This window comes from Podarcis cretensis (genome assembly GCF_951804945.1).
Source record: "Podarcis cretensis genome assembly, chromosome: 9".
NCBI classification, from domain to species: Eukaryota; Metazoa; Chordata; class Lepidosauria; order Squamata; family Lacertidae; genus Podarcis; species Podarcis cretensis.
This window is the reverse complement of record NC_137178.1, coordinates 5,355,725-5,377,445: the sequence shown is the minus strand read 5'-3', so window position 1 is coordinate 5,377,445 and position 21,721 is coordinate 5,355,725. Positions and strand designations below refer to the sequence as shown.

Sequence of the window (21,721 nt, the reverse complement as noted above, 5' to 3'; positions counted from 1 at the left end):
AGAGATAGAATGCTAACCATGTCAACAAGCAGTTGTTCTTGAGGTCATTTGCTGCTGAAAGCCATGCTGCAGATTATTTTTGAATTAAATGGGAGGTTTTAGTCAGTGGTTTGTAACGTAAAAGGATCTAAGGATCTTAGTAAACCACAAGCTTAATATGAGTCAACAGTGTGATACAGCAACATCACCTATTCTAGACTGCATCAGCAGACGTCTATGGTCCAGATCCAGGGAGGTAATAGTCCCGCTCTATTCTGTCTTGCTCAGAGCACGCCTGGAATACTGTGTCCAGTTCTGGGCACCACAATTTAAGAAGGATATTGACAAGCTGCAACATATGCAGAGGAGGGCATCTAGAAACCAAGTCTTATGAGGAACGGTTGAGGGAGTTAGGTATGTTTTGCCTAGAAAAGAGGAGACTGAGAGGAGATATGATAGCCATCTTCTAATATCTGAAGGGTTGTCACATGGAAGATGGAGCAAGCTTGTTTTCTCCTGCTCCGGAGGGTATGACCCAAATCAATGGCTTCAAGTTACAAGAAACACCAGGAAGAACTTTCTGATAGTAAGAACTGTTCCACAGTGGGATGGACTCCCTGTTGGGATTGTGGACTCTTCTTACTTGGAGGGTTTTCAGCAGAGGTTGGATGGCCCTCTGTCATGGATGTTTTAGTTGAGATTCCGGCATTGCAGGGGGTTGGACTAGATGACCCTCGGGGTCCCTTGAAACTCTATTATTCTATAATTTATGAATAACTAAAATTGGAATCGGGCATGTTGTACATGACCTTCTTCTCTCTTAGATCTGACTTTTGCTCCATTCAAATGTTTTTGTGCTAGTTCAGCATGCACAGACCTCCCCTCATTTCAGGGGCAGGAAATTGGTTTTTGAAAATGACCTTTAAACAAGTTTTGTGGGTTTATAAATATTTATTTGTTTAAATTATTTATATTCCGTGCCTCCACCCCATAAGGCATCCAACAGCATTAAACAGCAGTAGCAATCAAGTATAAAACAAGGCTTAAACAGAACAGTAGAATTAACCAAGGTAAAACAACAGCTTTATATAGCAGTCTGGTGATAATACAAGACACAGCAGCCTAACACTCTCCCTCTCAAAGGCTGACCTAAATAGAGTGGTTTTAACCTGGAAGGGATGGAGGCGGACAAGACCTTGCTGTGGACAAAGGTCTGTGACCTGAGGACACAGAAAATATCGCTTTCCCTTCTGTCCTTCTGCCTGATCTCCAGACAGGGGCAGCACACAGAGCTCCAGTCATATGAGGATTTTTATTCTGGAAAAGTTCGTACTTTAGATACCCTGTCTTAAGTCACTTGATGGGCAGATCCTGAAATCTGAAAATCTGAAAAAGAAAGAAATTGTATACAGTGTACAGTCATACCTCATGTTACGTTTGCTTCATGTTACATTTTTTCAGGTTGCATCCCACGGCGACCCGGAAGTACCGGAAAGGGTTACTTCCAGGTTTCGCCACTCACGCATGTGCAGAAGCGCTAAATTGCGCTGCGCACCTGCACAGATACAGCGCTTCAGGTTGCGGGCTTTTCATGTTGGGAACAGGCCTCCGGAACGGATCCCGTTCACAACCAGAGGTACCACTGTATTTTGGAAACCCTTCAATGTTTTTACTGGGGATACTTTTATTCACATTACAGTGGTACCTCATTTTAGAAACCTAATCTGTTCTGGAAGTCGGTTCTTAAACTGAGGTGCGCTTTCCCTAATGACGCCTCCAGCCACTGGTGCCCTTCCACCGTTTGGATTCCTTTCTTAGACCGAGGTAAAGTTCGCAAACCGGGACACTACTTCTGGTTTTGCGGAGTTCATAAACCGAATCATTCGTAAACAGGGCTGTTGTTAAACTGAGGTTCCACTGTATGCTGATTGGAAATATTTGTGTAACTCACAGTGTTGATTGTAGCCCTGCCCTGAAAATGGATCTCACTTATTAGGGAGGTCCCATCTTTGCCTAGATTTAGGTCGGCTGGAAAAAACAAACCTGTTTTCTTCTTCTGGGTTTTTGATGGCTTTTAAATTACACTCTGGTGGTGGTTATTTGTCACCTTCCACATTTATATCTCGGTGTGATGCACAAAACACAAAAGCTATAAAATGCAGTATAAAAGCATGTTAAAACAGCACACAGATAACAGGATTTGTTTTGTTTTAATCCTTCCCCCTAGTATTTTTTATATTACATATCACTTTGGGGGCAGAATGCTGAGAATAAAATATTCAGCAACCTGGGGGTGAAACCTTTGAAACATTGCAAAGCTAATTCAGTTTAAATAAGTAAACTGCTTTGAGACTGAAGTGACTGGGGAAATCTTTGTAGTGGAAAGTCACCGGTGTGGTGGAATATTGTGCATGTCTTGAAGTTCCCATGTTTGCAAGAAGATTCCATCTTGGGACAACTATATCAATTTTATAACTTCCCTAGTAGGACAAGAAAATTAGTTGAAAACTCCCAGGTGCCAGCACTACAGTTTTAGGTAGTCAGGTGCTGGGATTTTTTCTGCCATTTATGGCATTTCTCTCTCCAAAGCACTCATCACAACTGAACATGCCTCTTGCCTCCCACCAGTTATGTAGGCTGTCTGCTATTCCTTCTCTACTAAAGAATAGGTGTCAAGGCTGAACGTAAAGGAGCTGTATGTTTTGGATGGTGTTTTTTTCAGGGCACCTGCTGAAGCTCCTATAAGGAGGGAAACTCCCAAGATGAAGAGGGCCCTTAAACCCAAGTACTGGGTAGCCCTACTGTCAGGGACTGGCAGAGCCTGAGGGTCGGGGGGGGGATGTGTGAGCAGTGGAGGCAGGTGGGGAAGATGATGATCCAAGAGAAAGGGCCAGTGCTTTGTGGGGTTCTGTGCCCCCCATGAAGCAGCTGCTGGTGGGTGGAGGCAGAGAGGAGTCAAGAGGAAGAGATTGGGCAGCCAGAGACCAGGGGAAAGTGCTGGAGGGAGTCTTGGAAGCTGAAAAGCCAGTGGTGGGTCCAGGGTGAGTCATGCCTTTGGAATTCCCTCCTCTCCCTCCCCTCCACTGTTTCCCCCCCCCCCCCAGTCTGCATGCTCAAGGAGGGGCTTTGAAGCGAGGAGAGCAGCTGGAGCTGCCATTGAGGAAGCGGTGATGGGTTCTTTCATGCACCACACCAGTCCAAGGAGGTTTAAGAGAGCAGGACATGTGTAGCAGCGCTGTTGTCCCAACTGTCTGAGAAAGCACAGGTCTGCAGATTGCCTAGACAGCTAGTTAGTGACGAGTGGTGCACTTTAGGAGCTGATGTAACCGAGTTCCATCCTGAAAACAACACAAGATGGGAGGTTCCCATTTTGCAGGTGTCCAGTGATGGAGCTTCATGCTCCGGCACCGGGGGGGGGGGGGGGGCGGAAAGCAGGCAGGGGCGGGGCTGGTGCGCGTCCTGGGGGCATGGCGCACCACCGGGATCGCGCTGCTGGGGGCGGTTCGCTCCCCCCGCACTCCTCTTCTTCCACCAGTGCAGGTGTCACCCCATGGTTCTTAACCCCAAACTCTATGCAAATTCCGCTATACATTTGAGAGCATAAGAAGAGTTTACTGGATCAGGCCAATGGCCTATTTGTCCATCATCCTGTTCTCATAGTGGCCAACTAGATGCCTGTGAGAAACAAGCCTGCTTCTCCATGAGCAAACGTCTTCGTTCACTTCACTGGGACGGGGATATGCTGTTTAACAGACCATCCTCTCCTCCCAAATATCAAGCTCCTTCGTTTTTGAAAGCTGTATTCCAGCAAGGTGTCCCCTCATTCCCCAAGGCAGGGGAAGTCAGAAATCTAGAAGCCACCACTGAATGTGCATGCAACACTGTGGGTTGCAGCCACACCAAGGAAGACAAGCGACTTGCATTTTCAGTCTTTATTAGCAAAGCACTCCGTTACATCAGCTCCTAAAGTGCACCACTCGTCACTAACTAGCTGTCTAGGCAATCTGCAGACCTGTGCTTTCTCAGACCTGTGCTTTCTCAGAGAGAGTGTGCGCGCAAAAGGTTTGGGCCAGTGCATTTTGCTAAGAATCTTTTAAAGTATCTTTGCTGATTAAGAACACCAAGTAGTGCTCTCTTCCACAGCACTTAGAAAAAGGCAAAAAAAGCAAAATCATCTGCTGAAATAGTCCAAATTCTGGATCAATAAAATGTATTGCCCTTTTAAAAAATTATGGACGTTTAACTTAAGTAACTTTCTACTGATAATGAGAAGGAGGTAGCAGGACATCGCCTAGCTTGTCGCCTAGCTGCTGGAAATAGTGTAACTGTCTTGTGCTCTGCAGTTGCCTTATTTCCGGTGAAAATAAAAATCCACCACCTTAGCAGCTTTAGAGTTGTAAGTGAGCTGGATTTGTGGAAGTAGGAGAGTTGAAGTGCAAGGAACACCTGTTCCCCGGACAGAGGACAGAGGCTTAGCAGTTTGATCTTCTGGGGTTTTCACAGTGACCTAAATAATCCAGGCCTCTGGCTAACCAGACTTATGACCAGGTAACTAGTATGTCCCTTATGGGAAAAGGTGGTTATGTTTTCCAGGAAATTCAAACTTAATTAACTGGCTAGTGGATAGTGTGGGCTGAAATGAGATTGCTGAATCAGATCTTCTGGGGAAGTTCCTTGCTGGAGGGCACCCATTATTTGTGATACTGAATTAATTAATGTTAAATAAGGGTGTTTATTTACAGTAGATATGGTAGGAGTTCTGGAGACTAATTAGGCACGCACTAAATGTTGTAATCTATGTGGCGGTCCAGTTATTTCTCACCGCAGGGAAATTACTGTGTTTAGTAACTATTGTGGGTAGTTTATTCTGGTACAAACCACTGGGGCTTCTTCCAAATGAAATTATGCTTCCCATGGAGCAGAGGTTCCTCCTTCAGATCAGAAGCCAGAAAAGGTAGACATATTCTCTGGGCATGTCCAGGTTTCTAGCTGAACCGAGGTTCTCTGCAATAGGGCAGGAGTGCAAAGCTAACAAGAGATGAATGCCAGCAAAATCAACATATATGCCTGGTTTGCTAGGAAAGAATACTGAAGGTGTGTCAGAAGTTTCAGTGACGTGGGTTTTGGAGGGGGGGGAGAGAGAATGGTGACACCGCTCTTCTTTTGGAGCGCTGGGGGGAAATATATGTGTCTAATCAAAAGTTCAGAGCCATATTAAGTTGGATAACACAATGGAGAATTGATGGGTTTGAGTATGACCATCTTGTGGATGATATTGGGGAAGCCTTCACAGGAACGATGGCTGGATCATACTGATGCTGCTCTGCTCACCTCATTCTCTCCAAGCATAGCTTGGAATTCATGTTGTTGTTGTGCAAAGGATTGAGGATTCAGCCTGCTGGACCAATTGAGAAACACCCTTGAGTGGCAGAGGGGGTATTATTTTAAAAAGTCACCAACCCACCAATGAGAGCTGCTGGAATTAGAAGAACTATTTCAGGCTCCTGCTTTGCAAACTGCAGCAAACTGGGCAGATTTTTAAAAAATTTAGTAATTCATACATTATTGTTCCATGTTTTGAGATAGAGGGCATGCTGTTAGTTTTTCCATATCTTCTGTTTCAGCTCATGACCTGCAATTTATAATGTTTTGGTGGCTGTCTTCCCTTAGAGGAACAAGTCTGTGAACTTCCTGGTGGCATCTGTTGTCTATTACGAAGAGCAGGAAGCTGGACTTGATCCTTCAATCTGGTTCAGCAAGGTTTCACGGTTGTTTGATAACCTCCACTGATTTCTGTTGTGAATTGTGTAGAAATAGTTCTAAGGAATTGTGTGTCCTTGCTGGAAGCAGCAGAGGCGGGAGATAAGTGAGGATTGGATATGCTTTGCTTGGCCTTGTGACGATATTGGTCGCAGGTGGGCTTGACTCCTGCCAGGACTGTACCCAGGGGCTACATGTCTAAGTAATAGTCTGCTGTGGAAATAATGCTTCTGGTGTGCTGGTAAATACTAGTGATGGGAAGCATTTGTAGAGTCAGCACATCATTTGACTTACTGGTGCTTGCAAGAGATGTTAACTCCTATAAACTGCAGACTTCTAAGCTATGGTGTGGTCAGACAGTAAAATAAATGTTCTGGCTTTATGACTAGGAAGGTGAAAGAGAGTTACGCCAGGTCTGAGCAGTATTTGCTGCTGTGTGGAGATACAGTGGTGCCTCGCAAGACGAAAAGAATCCGTTCTGCGATTCTCTTCGTCTAGCGGTTTTTTCGTCTTGTGAAGCAAGCCCATTGACGGCTTAGCGGATTAGAACTATTAGCGGTTTAGCGGCTTTTAGCGGCTTATCGGCTTAGCGGATAAGCGGCTTAGCGGCTTAGAAAAGGGGGGGGGAGGAAAAAACCCCCACAGGAACTCGCAAGACATTTTCGTCTTGCGAAGCAAGCCCATAGGAAATTCGTTTTGCGAAGCACCTCCAAAACGGAAAACACTTTTGTCTAGCGAGTTTTCCATCTTGCGAGGCGTTCGTCTTGCGGGGCGCCACTGTATTTGGTCTTTTACTCTGAGCTTGTGTAAAACGGTTTTGTAAAAATGATCACGTAAGCAATTTCTTTCCAAAGCAATAATGACTATCTCTCTTTTATCTGATTTCTGCTCTGGTTTGTTGCTCTGATCGGTAAAGCTGATGCCTGCACCCAGTCTGTTGATGTGATAATGGCCAGGCATTTCCTTTTTAAATACTCTTTCCACTAAAAAATGGATGTTCGTGAAGTCTCTTCCCTACATTCTGGGGAAAACTGAGAAATGCAACATTTTCGGATACCTGCCCTGTCCTACCACCAAATTTGTAGTATGCACTGAGTCTTAGTCCCTCGCTTCCCTTTTCTCAGCTCTTTTAATGGAAATGAGAGCTTTTTATGGAAATGAGTGCTTTTCTTCTGCTTGACACTGGAGAAATATGGTATGGAGGATAGCATACAGGCAGTGGATGGAGAAGGCCACCCCCTTGCCCCAGGAAGGCAATAGGACTCAGGGACTCCCAGTGACAAGACAGACAAAAGGAAGTTCTTCTTTAAGAGGCAGTGATGACATGCACTTAGATGGCTTTTAATGAGGATTAGATAAATTAATGGATGATAACGCTGTCAGTGACAATAAATGCATAGGTATCTGGTTAGCTATGGGACGCAGGTGGCGCTGTGGATTAAACCACAGAGCCTAGGACTTGCCGATCAGAAGGTCGGTGGTTCGAATCCCCGCGATGGGGTGAGCTTCCATTGCTCGGTCCCTGCTCCTGCCAACCTAGCAGTTCGAAAGCACGTCAAAGTGCAAGTAGATAAATAGGTACCACTCCGGCGGGAAGGTAAACGGCATTTCCGTGCGCTGCTCTGGTTTTCCAGAAGCGGCTTAGTCATGCTGGCCACATGACCCGGAAGCTGTACGCCGGCTCCCTCGGCCAGTAAAGTGAGATGAGCGCCACAACCCCAGAGTCGGCCACGACTGGACCTAATGGTCAGGGGTCCCTTTACCTTTTTATCTGCTTAGCTACTGTGAGAACAGGATGTTGGAGATCCAACAGAATCTTCTTATATTCTTAGGAGATACAGTGGTACCTCCGGTTACAAACTTACCGGTAATTCGTTCCGGAGGTCCGTTCTTAAGCCGAAACTGTTCTTGACATTACTTCCACTTTCTTTAATGGGGCCTCCTGCTGCTGCTGTGCTGCTGGCGCGCGACTTGCACTCGCATCCCAGGGCAAAGTTTGCAACTAGGGGCATTTACTTTCAGGTTAGCGGAGCTCGTTAACCAAAGCTTTAGTAAGGAGGATGGTACGTAACCCGAGGTTCCACTGTAATCATAGTTTTCAGAACACATAATAATTGCCTTCGTTTCACTATAATCTTGATGGTTTCTTCTTGTGTTTGCCTGCTCCTCATAATCTAGCAAAACCAAAGGGATGCTTTGGCCCTTACCGTTTAGCGGCTTCTAGCTCCATTTTGTAGCAAAATTTTAAGACGTGAATTCAGTTTCTAATTAATGCCTGAAAAACTGTACTTTTAGTACATATACCAGACCTGATGATTTTATGGCAAACCAAGTTATACATAATACCTGTTATTTTCCTAAGCGACTCTTGAACTGTAAATGGTGCTTAAAGAAAGGTATTGCACAATTTTCATTTTAACCCACAAATTTCCATTCCCCCTGGGGGAAAAAAAAGGAGAGGGAACAAAATGACTTCAAATTATTTTGGCAATTTTACATCTCTGATTCAGGCCAGGGCTTTTTCAGGCCTTAACGTAATATACTTCTTTTACTGTGCAGTAGTGTTGTTTGGCTATAATTGTTCTCTGAGGAAACGCCTCTGCTTTGGATAGGGATGTTGTTGTTTTACAGAGATTGGCCCATGCAGTCTGCTTTCCTTCGCATTTCTTGCTTAGATCCCCAGCCACATGGCAGGCACTTTTCCTTGGTGTGCACCTGGCACAGGCAATCAGCCCTGCTTGTCGCCATTGCATCGCTTATGTATAGCTCCCAGCTGTGTTGGTGCAAATCATAGAATAGCCGCCTCTGCGTTGAAGGGAACTGTGTTGGAAAGGCGTTTGAGATGCTAGAGTAGAAAGTGCCACTATCTGCTTTTTTGAAGAAATTACGTTGAGCTTAGCTGTTTACATGCTTTCCCACTGGGCAAAGCACCATTAGTAAAGACAACTTTTCCAGGGAGGACTGAAGGACGTCCAGTTAATAGGATCCTTCTGCTGGACTGGAAAAGTCTTTTGCCTCCACTTCCAGGGGAGCAGCCATCCTGCCCTCTAGATCATGGGTAGGCAAACTAAGGCCCAGGGGCCGGATCCGACCCAATCGCCTTCTAAATTCGGCCAGTGGACGGTCTGGGAATCAGTGTGTTTTCACACGAGTAGAATGTGTGCTTTTGTCTAAAATGCATCTCTGGGTTATTTGTGGGGCATAGAAATTCGTTTGTTTTCTCTCTCCAAAATATAGTCCGGCCCCCACAAGGTCTGAGGGACAGTGAAAAAGTTTGCTGACCCCTGCTCTAGATCTTCCCTGCCTTTGGTTGGGCCGGTTGGGTCCTCTGTTCTAGACAGAACCATCTTGCCTTTTGTTTATTTTGCAAAATGGTTTTTTGTTTTTACCCTATTCTGCCTTGCTTTAAATCGTCTTCCGTGTGTGTGTGTCTAGTTTGTCTGTCTTGCTGATCTGGAATCATAGAATTGTAGAGTTGGAAGGGGCCTTGCCATGCAGGAACCTTTTGTCCACTGTGGAGCTTGAACCCTGCAACCTTGAGGTTTAGAATCGCTTGCTCTGCTATGTGTCCATGGATGCGTGAATGTGGAACTGCCTCTTTGACCACACCCACTGCTGGATTCTGGGGTGGTTGGCCAAGTATGAAAAAAGGTTAGGCACCCCTGATATATGTGGTAATGGCTGGGCTGGGAGGCAGGCAGGGAAGGGTGCGTTAGAATTATTGTTTTAAAGAATTAAAGAAATGCATGGACATTGGTCTATCAACAGCTGTTGGCCCTCATAGTCAAATGGAGCCTCCATATACAGAGGTAGTACAGTGGTACCTCGGGTTACATACGCTTCAGGTTACAGATCCCGCTAACCCAGAAATAGTATCTCGTGTTAAGAACTTTGCTTCAGGATGAGAACAGAAATCGTGCTCCGGCGGTGTGGCGGCAGCAGGAGGCCCCGTTGGCTAAAGTGGTGCTTCAGGTTAAGAACAGTTTCAGGTTAAGAATGGACCTCTGGAACGAATTAAGTACTTAACCTGAGGTACCACTGTATATCTCTGAATATTAATTGTGGGGGCAAGCAGGACAAAGTTATGTTTGACTTGAAAGTTTAGAAGCATCTGTCTGTCTGCTGTTGGTCACAGAATGCTGGAGTAATCCTAATTCTGAAGGGGTCCTCTTTTGAAGCGCTGGGTGTCCTTAATTGTATTTGTTTGTTTGCCTTGGTAGTTCTTGAAATGATAGGTTGTATATAAATTTTTGTACTCTAATTAAAAAAATAAGCAGCAAGCGATTGGCAGTGCGAATTGCTAGTGTGCCCAAGTCACTTGGGTTCAGTGTAGGTTAATGCAAGGCTGTTTATGGCACGCCATCAACTCTTCTTTCCTTCGCTAGATTCCACACCTTTGGGGGGGGGCGTTCTGCTGTCTGGGACCATGTAGCCATAACTACTAGTGGAACAAATGTTTCTGAACTGAATGACTTTTAAAGTATTGCAACTCAAGACAGCTTCAGAATGCACACTAAGGAATTTTACATCCTGTTTGCTGAGGTCATTTTGAAGGCATGGTGCTGTGAATATTTGTAACCCTCCCAGTTATTTGGTGATCTTGTGATTTAAGCACTCTTCTTTAACATCCGTGTTGTTTTCGACATTATCAGTCAACAATTCTAACCACAGATAAGTCACTTGATAAGTCTTGTGCCTCATACCAAATTGTGAAGCCTTTTTTATTGGGATTACCTCCCCGGTGAGTGCTTCAGACACAGTATTCCAGTGATTAAAATACTTGAATTGTGTGTCTGTCATTCGCGAGTCACACGCGGACCAAAATTCAACACCCGTCGTTGTAGCGCTGAGAGTGCTGGTCTACTGCTGGAGGGAAGAACTCAAAACACACTTCTGTAAGTGGCAATGGTGCTTAATGGGGGGGGGGCTTCTGCTTGTGTGCTCTTCAGCTAGAGAAAAATGCTTTTCTTTTAGAACTGAGCTCTTGGCCAAGTTTTCAAATTGTACCGAACTCTTCAATAGCAAGAACGGAAAGACAGCCACTTCGCAGATTTATGGAAGCACTTTGGCTCGGTGGTGAAGCGAATGCTGCCATCCCAGCTACAATCCCTGACATCTCTAGATATGGCTGGGGACGTTCCCTGGAGAGCCACTGCCAGTCAGTGTAGACAGCATTGAACTAGATAGGCCAACAATCTCACCTGGTGTAAGGCAGCTTTATATGTTCAGCTGAGCAGAATGCAAAGTTGATGACAAGTTCAGTTTTTGGTGCCATGCTGCGTATAGAGTGTTGTCATCTTAAATCCTGTAATTTTTGCCCAATGTTACTCTGGGTGGAGCTTCTTACATTGCGACACTCCCTTACAGAGTAGGTACTGCACATGCATACTGGGAACTCAAGAGATCAACTCTGCTCTTTTTTTCATGATCTCTGGCTGAAGGAGCAAGTGTACAGTTTCTAAATTTGCTAGGCTTTGATTTTCAGCGATCTTTAACCTCTGATTCAGTAAATACCGTATTTTTCGCCCTATAGGACGCACCTTTTCCCCTCCAAAAATGAAGGGGAAATGTGTGTGCGTCCTATGGGGCGAATGCAGGCTTTCGCTGAAGCCTGGAGAGCGAGGGGGGTCGGTGCGCACTGACCCCTCTCGCTCTCCAGGCTTCAGGAAGCTATCCGCTAGCCATGGGAGATGCAGCTCTCCCACGGCTAGCGGAGAGCTTGCCGGCACGCAGAAGCTTGGGGCGCTCTGAGCTCAGCATGCCCCAAGCTTCGGGCTTCGCGCAGCTCTCCCACGGCTTGCAGATAGCAGCCTGTTCTGGGGGCTGGGGTCAGGGGAAGCTCAGGCTTCCCCCGCCCCAGCCCCACACTTGGGGGGGAAATAATTTGTTTTCTTTATTTCCCCCCCAAAAAACTAGGTGTGTCCTATGGGCCGGTGTGTCCTATGGGGCGAAAAATACGGTAATCAGAATGTGCAAACCTATGTAGGGTTGTTTTTCTGAGAAAATGGATTATAAATGCAGGCCAGAAACATTACATTTGGATGTTGGAGATGCTGTCTTACCCCGAAACTCAAGTTCAAATTGATTTGTGGCATAGTTGTGAGAATGAGAATTAATGTGCTGAAAAGGTACTAAGGGAGTGATAAAACTAAGGTTCTTATTCACACCCAGTCTGTTGGATATGTGCCCTAGTCTTTCTTGTCTGTCTTTATTGGGGAGACGATGCTATTACGTTTTCATGGACTCTTGACTCCCTGGGTTCCTTCCCATGGCTTCTAGAAGCGGGCTTCCAATTTTTCCATTTCTCCCTGTTGATTTTTCAGCACTGATGAACTGCCAGATACTTGTTTGGTTAGTTGTAGATACACTTGGCAAAGACCGGATGCAAACAGAACCCCATTAGAACAAGGACAAGGGTTTTTTATGTCAAGTTGCACGGAATGCTTTTATTGACATCCTCTTCAACATGCATAAACTTTGGAATGGCTTTAAACGCATTTGACGTTAAAGATGTTCATAATCACCATATGCATCTATGCTTGCCCTAAAATAATACCTAGTTTTTTTACTTCTCTCCTTTGTTCTGGAGGCCAGCAGTGCTTTTAGGAGATTCTGGGTTGACAATCATTTTGTAGAGAAAGCACTGAGTTTTGTGTATATTGGAGACTTATTTGCAGCCTCCCTGCAATTATTACCTTTTTGTGCTACAGATTGAGTGGGGCTGTTGTCCAAGGAGGTTCTGGAAACCCCCTGGAGCTTGGCATACTGTCCAGTTGATATGGATCCACAATCTTATCATCCCCTTTTGCTATTAGAGACATAGTTGAGTGAATTCATAATTGGTAACGTTTCATGAATCTAGGCTAAAGTATTACCACTTTTGTGAAGCTCAAATTTGTTATGTGCACACTATGATCCAGATCCCACTGCACTTTAGAACTTATGTGATAGATGTTCTTCCTTTGTTTCCCAATATTTTTAAAAGCATAATGATAGTGAAAATCTTAGCCCTGGTGTGTGTCTGGTTTTAAAAAACTAAAAATTTGTGGCAGCTCAAGGGTTTCCCTCTACACACACGCCTTGCAGGGTTACAGAATTTTTGCTTATGACGGAAACAAAAATTCCAAAACCGTATTGACATATGGCTACTGACATACCGACACGGTATAGATTCTGTTTGGTGACAGACAGTTTTCAAAATGTGTCTTGGTTGTCCCTTTCTACTGATTTTTGTCCCAGGGTGCAGTGGTTTCGAAAAGGGAAGATTCCAGGCTAGGGACCACTAGGAAAGGAATTGATAAAAATGCAACCACCGTACAAATATATGGCGGGACTATATTTGAAATACTGGGTACAGTTCTGGTTGCGTCTTCTCAAGAAAGATACTATAGAGTTGGGAAGGCTTCAGAAAAGGGTGACAAAAATGATCAAGGGGATGGTGTGTGACTCCCATATGAGGACACGTTGCAGCCTTTGGAGTTTTTGTTTGTTTGGCTAGTTTGGAGGCAAAGAAGTCCTTCTACTTGAATGGCTTCAAAAGAAGATTGAAAAGATTAATGAAGAAAAGACTTTCAGTGACTACTAACCACAATGGCTACGTTCCACATCCCCTGTCAGAGGCAGTATGCCTGAGTTCCAGGGAATCACAGGTGGGCAAGTGCTGTTGCCCTCAGATCTTGCTGGTGGGCTTCCATTGGGGCGTCTGGTTGACCACTGTGAGACAGGATAGTGGGCTAGATGGGCCTTTGTTCTGATCCAAGAGGCTCTTCTTACATTTTGATGTTGCATGAAGGAGTTGACCCTTCGTGACGGATCATTTACTGAGAGATTGATAGGTGAGCAGAGTAGAAACGCAGCCTCCCTGTCACTTGTCTTTTCATGTGTATTGAGGGGAAGACTTGTACATGGTGACTTTCTTTAGTTGGCGGAATGCTGCTGTTTGCAGTAACTTTTGTGGTCCAAAGACTTGTGGTCATGAAGCATTGCCCAGGACCCAGAGAAGCCTGGGTGTGGAACAATGCTGGATCAGACCTAAGACTATTTAGAGTAGCATTCCGTTCTTGCAGTGCTCTCCAGGCGCCCAAGGGAAGCCCCAAAGCATGACACGAGTGTAGGAGCACTCTTTTCAGTTGGACTCCTCAGCATTGGGTGTTCAGAGGCATGATGCCCACTGGAGGGTATTATGCATCCATCGTGGGGAGTAGCCATTGACAGCTGTATTCGCTATGAATTTGTCTAATCACCTTTTAGAGACACCCAGGTTGGTAATCTTTTGTTAGCAAATCTCATTGTTCAACTGCACTGTGCAAAGAAATACTTCCTTTTGCCTGTTCCAAATCTCCCAACATACACTGCATGCATTCAAAGCTTTTTTTTTTTTTGGGGGGGGGTTACCAGTTCCTCCCCCCTTGCCGTGGTAGCTCCTTTCCCTCATGGGGTGTTCCTCTGGCAGGTGTCCTGACTTTAGAGGTGTGGACTATTGGGTTTCTATGAAAAGCTGGAGAGCTTAAAGTCTTCTGCATGTGGCAAACAGCGTGCAGAGCAGTTTGGATCCCAGCCAATGTTTGAGAAGCGCACAGGTGCAGAAAATGTAGGTTAGATACCAGCTTGTGTATTTCAAGATCCTTCATTTTTGGCATATTGTATGTTTCTAATTTTGGGATATGACTGTTGTGTCAGTAGGCAATCTATACTTTCTTCTTATAACTGCGTGGTGATTGCAACGAACTCTTTAAATGGAACAGAGATTACATAAATGGAAAGGCATGATTGCTAACAGAATCTGCTAGGCCCCAGATGTATTGCTCATCACCCTTCCTTCTGTTCTTTGTCTTCCACACTTGAAATTCTGATTGGCATGGCTGCTCCTTTGGGCAAGGCCTCATCCTTTTGCATATGCTGTAAAGTGTCATTGTGCCTTCATGGTGGGATGTGAATGTGAGTAGAGGGAGGAACCCAGTGCTGTGGTGCTTGTGCAAAACTTCATAAACTGGGAATGAATGCTGCCCCGAATTCTCCAGTGCACACTGTCATCAAGCTCCCCTTCCCCAAATACTCTTGTCTCTTCTCACTGAATGAGGAAGTGGGGAGTATGTAACAATTCCACTGGTAGTACTTTATAGCATATAGTGGTGGCACTTGAGATCTGTTGGCCATGGAAACCCCATCGCCTTGCTGCAAGTCTTGTTACAATTACTGGTAAACTCTAGACTGGAGCTGATACCGTAGCTTGGAAAAATCTGTTCAAATCTTTATCCGCCGGCATGAAATTTCTGGGCAGCTAGACAACTTGAGACCTGCCGGTCACAGAAACCCATCACTGTGCTGCAAGTTATGCTGCAGTTATTACTGATATATGCTATAAAACCCAGATTGGGGTTGATACCGTGCCTTAGAAAAATCTGTTCAAATCTTTATCTGCCTGCATAAATTTTCTGGGCATCTAGGCAACCTGATGACTGGAATTTAAAGTGTTACTTACTTATTTATATATATATAAAAAAACCACCCCCTTCATTGCAAAATGATCACAGGGTGGTATACAAAATATATAAAGCCAGTCAATAAAATTACTGTTCAATTCAGACAGTCTGTCCCATTTTATAACTAGGCTAATCTAGTCAAAAGCCCTGGATAAGTGGAGTTTTTCATCTGGTGCTGAAAATTAGGTAATGTTGATTCCACCATAATCCAGAGCCAGGGTGCTGTTACTAAAAATGCCCTATTATGAATCCCTGTAGTGTTTGTGCCTGTGAAACGATGAGTTTAGGCTTCAGTTTTTGGTTAGGGTATGAATTGGGTGATTTTTGGTGATTCAACTCCGATTTTATAAATCTGTGCCTTTCTGAGGTGATTGCAGTAAGGATGTTGATGGATTGTTGACTGTTTTATAAGGTCACAATGATTAATGATGATAAACTTAATCAGGAACCTGGAGGGTACCACATTGACGTATAAATTATCCTGAGTACAGAAAGCAATGGATGTGAAAAGGTTCAAACCCAATTAAGTCTGTTAAATTCTTCTGATTATAGGTGTAACTGACACAGTTTAGTCTTGACTCCTATCTTTACCAGACATCTAGTAGACAATAACTTACTTTGTTCTCATTTTAACGTGCCTAGTCCTTTATCCCAAAGGCTGGCGTGGAAGAAGTTGCAGTAATTTTCTCCGCCAAATTAACTCCGTCAGTCAATTGATATATTTTTTTTGCCAAACAAAATAAGCAGTTAAATGTCAGCTGGTCTGCTGCAGAGAAAACATAAATAAATGGGTTTTTAACCAAACATTGTTCTAACTTGTCCTTATCTTTGTCTGTTGAAGGTTATTACAAAGCAATGAATGGATCATCTCCCTCGATTTTCATTGCATACCTGAAATCTGTTTTCACTAAAGTTCTGTATAGTCAAGTGTGCTTATATAAATGCTGAAGATGAGACAGCGATGAATGATCCCTGTCTGCTGCAAATGTGACTTTAGCATAGCCATCCTTAGTGAACTATTGCAGTGTGAAACTCAAGCATTGGCATTAGTTAATAACGTTGTCCTCTTTCATGGCTCATGGCTTCTTGTATGCATAAACGGTGCTCAGCCTCAGGCTCTTGCTGTCCTCCTTCCTCTCCAACACATGTGGACAGAGGCTTTTAGGTGCAAGTAAGAAAGAGCTCTTTATCCAGGCATGCAACAGTATATGCATGGCAGCAGATGCAGAATTCGGGGGTCACAAATAAAGGAGTTCAGGAACCGTTCAAGAGACATCCAGAGCTGCAGTGAAGATGTACCAACAGGTTGCACACTGCCCACTAAGCTTTTAAGGACTAGGCATGAGACTGTAGGGGACGCGGGTGGCGCTGTGGGCTAAACCACAGAGCCTAGGACTTGCCGATCAGAAGGTCGGAGGTTTGAATCCCCACAGCATGGTGAGCTCCTGTTTCTTGGTCCTTCTCCTGCCAACCTAGCAGTTCGAAAGCACATCAAAGTGCAAGTAGATAAATAGGTACTGCTCCGGTGGGAAGGTAAACGGCGTTTCCGTGCGCTGCTCTGGTTCGCCAGAAGCGGCTTAGTCATGCTGGCCACATGACCCGGAAGCTGTACGCCGGCTCCCTCGGCCAATAAAGCGAGATGAGTGCCGTAACCCCAGAGTCGTCTGCGACTGGACCTAATGGTCAGGGGTCCCTTTGCCTTTTTATGAGACTGTAGTGTATTTAAGAAATATGGCTTATTTACACATATTCACACCTGAAGCCTTCAGTGGAGGGGGTGCAGAACATTACATCCAAGAGTGTCTCTTGCTGCTTCTCCCATAGCTTCAGCAAGCTTGGGTCCAGAGCAAAAACCAGTCATGCTGCCTGGTCTCTCAGTTCAACCTCTCCCAGCCAGCCCTGCATGCAGTACTGGCTCCTCCCTTCTTCTCCCAAACCCTTGCAAAACACAACCCAAGCCACATGCAGCATGGCCACACCGTTTTACCTTCAGGCTAAACTGGAATGCTAAACATTTCTCTGCCCGTTGTAACCCTGGCAACCCCGGTTCTTCCCTTGATGCGCTGATGACTGTCCATCAACATCCTTGCATTTCTTAACAACTTATGCCCAGGCGATACCCCAGCCTGGAAGGACTAGCTCAGTCTACATTTCCCCCCTTACTAAATCCAACATCTGTCAGCTCACCTTAATTCTCAAGGTGCAGTGGTGCCTCGCAAGACGAAAAGAATCCGTTCCGCGATTCTCTTCGTCTAGCCATTTTTTCGTCTTGCGAAGCAAGCCCATTGACGGCTTAGCGGATTAGCGCTATTAGCGGCTTAGCGGCTTTTAGCGGCTTTTAGCGGCTTATCAGCTTAGCGGATAAGCAGATAAGCGGCTTAGTGGCTTAGAAAAAGGGGGGGGGGGAAGGAAAAAAAAGTCGAAAAAACTCGCAAGACATTTCGTCTTAAATCCCAGCATCCAGGAGTCTGCAGTGGTTCAGGGCACCCACAAACACATAACATCAAGTAAATCATTTATAGGCTGTTATTGGAAATTCTCCTATCCTTAACCTCTTAGAAGTATCCTGGTGTCCCTTTTTAGGTGGAGCAGTTGAGATCTGGGCAGATTCATTTTCTAAGAGAACTTTTCACTTTCCCCCTTGGGTCTTGCCAGCAATGCTGGAGACATTTGTGGTGCTATTTGTACTGTGAAAGCTGCAGTAATTGCTTTCAGAGTAGGTCAGTTGTAACGATTTCTGCGTAGTGAAGTTGTTTGGGAGAAGGGCAGATTGCACAAGATCTTTTGCCGTTTCGACAAGGTTTGTTTGAGCTACCAAAGTCTGTTTGTTTGCTATCAATTACCGGCAGGGTGCCGACTCAATTGATACATGGGTGCTCTTTGCACATTTAGATTCGGAGGGTTGCGCTGCTCTCTAAAGGTCATGCGTTGGAGAAAACAAGATCAAATTAGGCACCTGCGCTGTACGCCGAATTTCTCAGGGCTGTTAAACATTCAACCTCTTCTGTTCCGGCTAAAAGAAACAGCCATGCTACAAGGTTCAGGTGCAGGGAAATTTCAGTAGCAACCTGTAATGAATATAAAGTCCCTAAAACGAACGATCCTTCTTATCATTCTGTAGCTGCTTGTGTGGGACTAGTCAGAATCTGAAATTGCCCTTTTCTGAACCTTGCATCTCAGTCCCTGGTGATGGCACATTATCAAACAGATGTGTGAAATTCCTTCAACTCTGTAAGCTCGCAAAGATTTGGAAAAACGGGGGTTGTTCCTTTGCCTTGCACAGCTGCCAGCAGCAGATGAGGCAAAGCCCCTTTGAGAAGTACGGTGGTACTTTGGTTCTCAAACTTAATCCGTCCCAGAAGTCCGTTCCAAAACCAAAGCGTTCCAAAGCCAAGGCGCACTTTCCCATAGAAAGTAATGCAAAATGGAGTAATTTGTTCCAGACTTTTAAAAGCAACCCCTAAAACAGCAATTTAACATGAATTTTACTATCTAACGAGACCATTGATCCATAAAATGAAAGCAATAATCAATGTACTGTACTATAAAATAAATAAGACAGTATTGTAGATGATAAAAATTAAAGTTAATTTTTTCCTTACCTGTACTAATGATAGTCATTGTTTGGATGGGGGGGGGGCTTTTATCCATTTCCACAGTCACACAATCAGTCAATCAATCAGTAGCTGAACTGGGTTCCACACAGTCACAAAAACAAACTAACCGAAAAAGCCTCAAAAACAAAAACGCAAAATAAGTAGCAAAAACAAAAGCGCCAAACTTAATCCATTCTGGAAGTCTGTGACTTCTGAAATGTTCAAAAACCAAGGCGTAGCTTCTGATTGGTGCAGGTGCCCTGGAAACAATAGCCAACAGCTGCATTGGACGTTCGGCTTTCGAAAGCTGGAACACTTACTTCTGGGTTTTCGGCGTTTGAGAACCAAGGTACCACTGTATGGTGGTTCTCATGCACCTTCACCACACATATATAGGAGTCTTGTTGGGGGTGTCTGCCCGGCTCCCAACATCCCAGAATGATGCTTCAAACTCTACTGTTTTCACCTTGTGCCGCTCTGTCCAGTTCACAAAATGCAAAGGCAATGAGATCTAGTGGGTAAATACAAGTATTTGACAAGAGATTTCCTACTGCATCCAATTACATTTGTGTGGACTCTGGGTTAGCTTCCTTTTAAGAAATGATTGCTATAATTTAGCTGTGGAATTTGTCACTTTCATCCCAATGTCAGCTGCCAATCATTTTTCTCCCTGTGCATTCGTAGCAGAAGAGGTGCACCTTCATCTAGCTCTGAGCAATGAATGGTTTTATGCATCTGTTTGCTGTCACAAGTCATATGCCACATAAAACTGTAGTTTTAAGTAAGGTTACAAAAGAGATGCAGAGGATAAAATCAATTAAAAATAACCACAACATCAGAAAAGCTTACTTAAGATGCCTACTGAGATAATAATAATAATAATAATAATAATAATAATAATATAATTATCACAGAGTCTGCCTGCAAGTCTACTTCATTGTACTTCTGATTCTGCATACCAGTGATTAATGTCCCTGGAAGACAGGTCTCGGTTTTCCCCATGGCAAACTGTCACTCTTTGCAGTGTGCAAATGTATGCTGATGCCATATTTGCTATGGACATGCTCAGTTGGAAGTACCCGGTATAGGAAGTATGGGGTCAGGCATAGTTATCTGGCGTTTATTCAGTATACTAAGGCAAAAATGAGAGCAGTGGCCCAATGCTATGTGTCGAATTCTGCAACAAAGGGCGTGTTTCGTTTAACTTCTTTGCAGCAGGCTAATTTGGACTGGTACAGGTAGCGCTGTGGTCTAAACCACTGAGCCTAGGGCTTCCCGATTGGAAGGTCGGCGGTTCGAATCCCTGCGACGGGGTGAGCTCCCATTGCTCGGTCCCAGCTCCTGCCAACCTAGCAATTTGAAAACACACCAAAAAGTGCAAGTAGATAAATAGATACCACTACGGTGGGATGGTAAACGGAGTTTCCGTGTGCTGCTCTGGTTTCGCCAGAAGCAGCTTAGTCATGCTGGCCACATGACCTGGAAAAACTGTCTGCGGACAAACGCCGGCTCCCTTGGCCTGTAAAGCGAGATGAGCACCGCAACCCCAGAGTTGTCTGCGAATCGACTTAACTTTCAGGGGTCCTTTACCTTTTTTACCTTTAATTTGGACTGAGGCTGTGGTGTGATAGTTTCCTAGAAAGCTGGTCAATCATAATAGTGCCAGTCATGCCAGACTTCTAATACAGTGGTGCCCCGCAAGACGAATGCCTCGCAAGATGGAAAACTCGCTAGACGAAAGAGTTTTCCGTTTTGGAGGTGCTTTGCATAACGAATTTCTTATGGGCTTGCTTTGCAAGATGAAAATGTCTTGCGAGTTCCTGCAGGTTTTTTTCCCCTCCCCCCCCTTTTCTAAGCCGCTAAGCCGCTCATCTGCTTATCCGCTAAGCCGTCAATGGGCTTGCTTCGCAAGACGAAAAAACCGCTAGATGAAGAGAATCGCGGAACAGATTCTTTTCGTCTTGCGAGGCACCACTGTAGTTGTTTGCCCCTGTTAAACAGATATAATTCTAAGTAGCAGGTGACCTCCAGCTAAGTAATACTCATAGCCGACATGTTGGAATCAATGGGTCTATTCTGGTATGATTTAATTGGATATCATTCTGTGTTGGGTGATGCAGGTATGCACCCTTGGTTTGCTTCATGGTGATGATGATGAGAAAAAAACCTGTACTCCTTGACCTCTGAATTTGTACCTCCTAGTAGAAATTCTGAATTTATACGCCCCCCAGAAAATCTCAGAATACTCAGAGACTTTATTGCTAGTGAATCCGGGGACAGATAGAATGGATTTTCTAAAAACTGTAACTGTATGCCGGATGCTTGAGGTCCCTTTTAAATAGTTTGTCAACAAAATCCACATTAGGATCTCTAGTATCACAGAATAATAATAAAAATATCTCTAACAATATTTTAGCATTTCCACAAAGGGTGTGAAGAGATACTTTTAAAACACTTTGGCAAGAAGAGATGACAACACTTTGCTGAAAGGAGGGGAAGGAGAATTACGAGAGTATAAGGATAATTTATTGGCTGTATTCATATTGAAGTTTTTTTAAAAGTAAAAAAGAAGGACTAAATCATGACGGGATGCTACATTTTTAGTTTCTCTTCACAGGCTTACTGGAAGTTCGGGGTATGTAACAGATGGACCTGGAAACTATAAATACAAAACGAAATGCACATGGCTTATTGTGGGAAGGTAAGAAGCAAACACCTTTATATTCACGGGATGGAATTGGGCAGTATTCTTGCCTGTATGTAGCTACATCATGATGTTTTTAACTGCTTTCCCGTTTGGCTTATTTTTTGCTGTCCAGTTGCTAAACAGGAAAGAATTGCTCTTGAACAATTATTGAAACTGGCCCTAATTTTGCATTCCAGCAGTTTTATGCTGTTGTTTTT

At 44.5% G+C, this 21,721-nt stretch overlaps 2 protein-coding genes across 4 annotated transcripts in view; both read left to right on the top strand.

Moving 5' to 3' along the window:
- Nucleotides 1-21,721, top strand: part of ATRN (attractin) — a 167,000-nt gene that overhangs the window by 27,381 nt on the left and 117,898 nt on the right. For all 3 annotated transcript variants that reach the window (XM_079990677.1, XM_079990678.1, XM_079990679.1), the window contains exon 2: nucleotides 21,435-21,518. In XM_079990677.1, coding sequence (XP_079846803.1) covers nucleotides 21,435-21,518 — 84 coding nt within the window. The remainder of the gene's footprint in view (nucleotides 1-21,434; nucleotides 21,519-21,721) is intronic.
- Nucleotides 1-21,721, top strand: part of LOC307224190 (kyphoscoliosis peptidase-like) — a 281,232-nt gene that overhangs the window by 184,535 nt on the left and 74,976 nt on the right. The window lies entirely within an intron of this gene.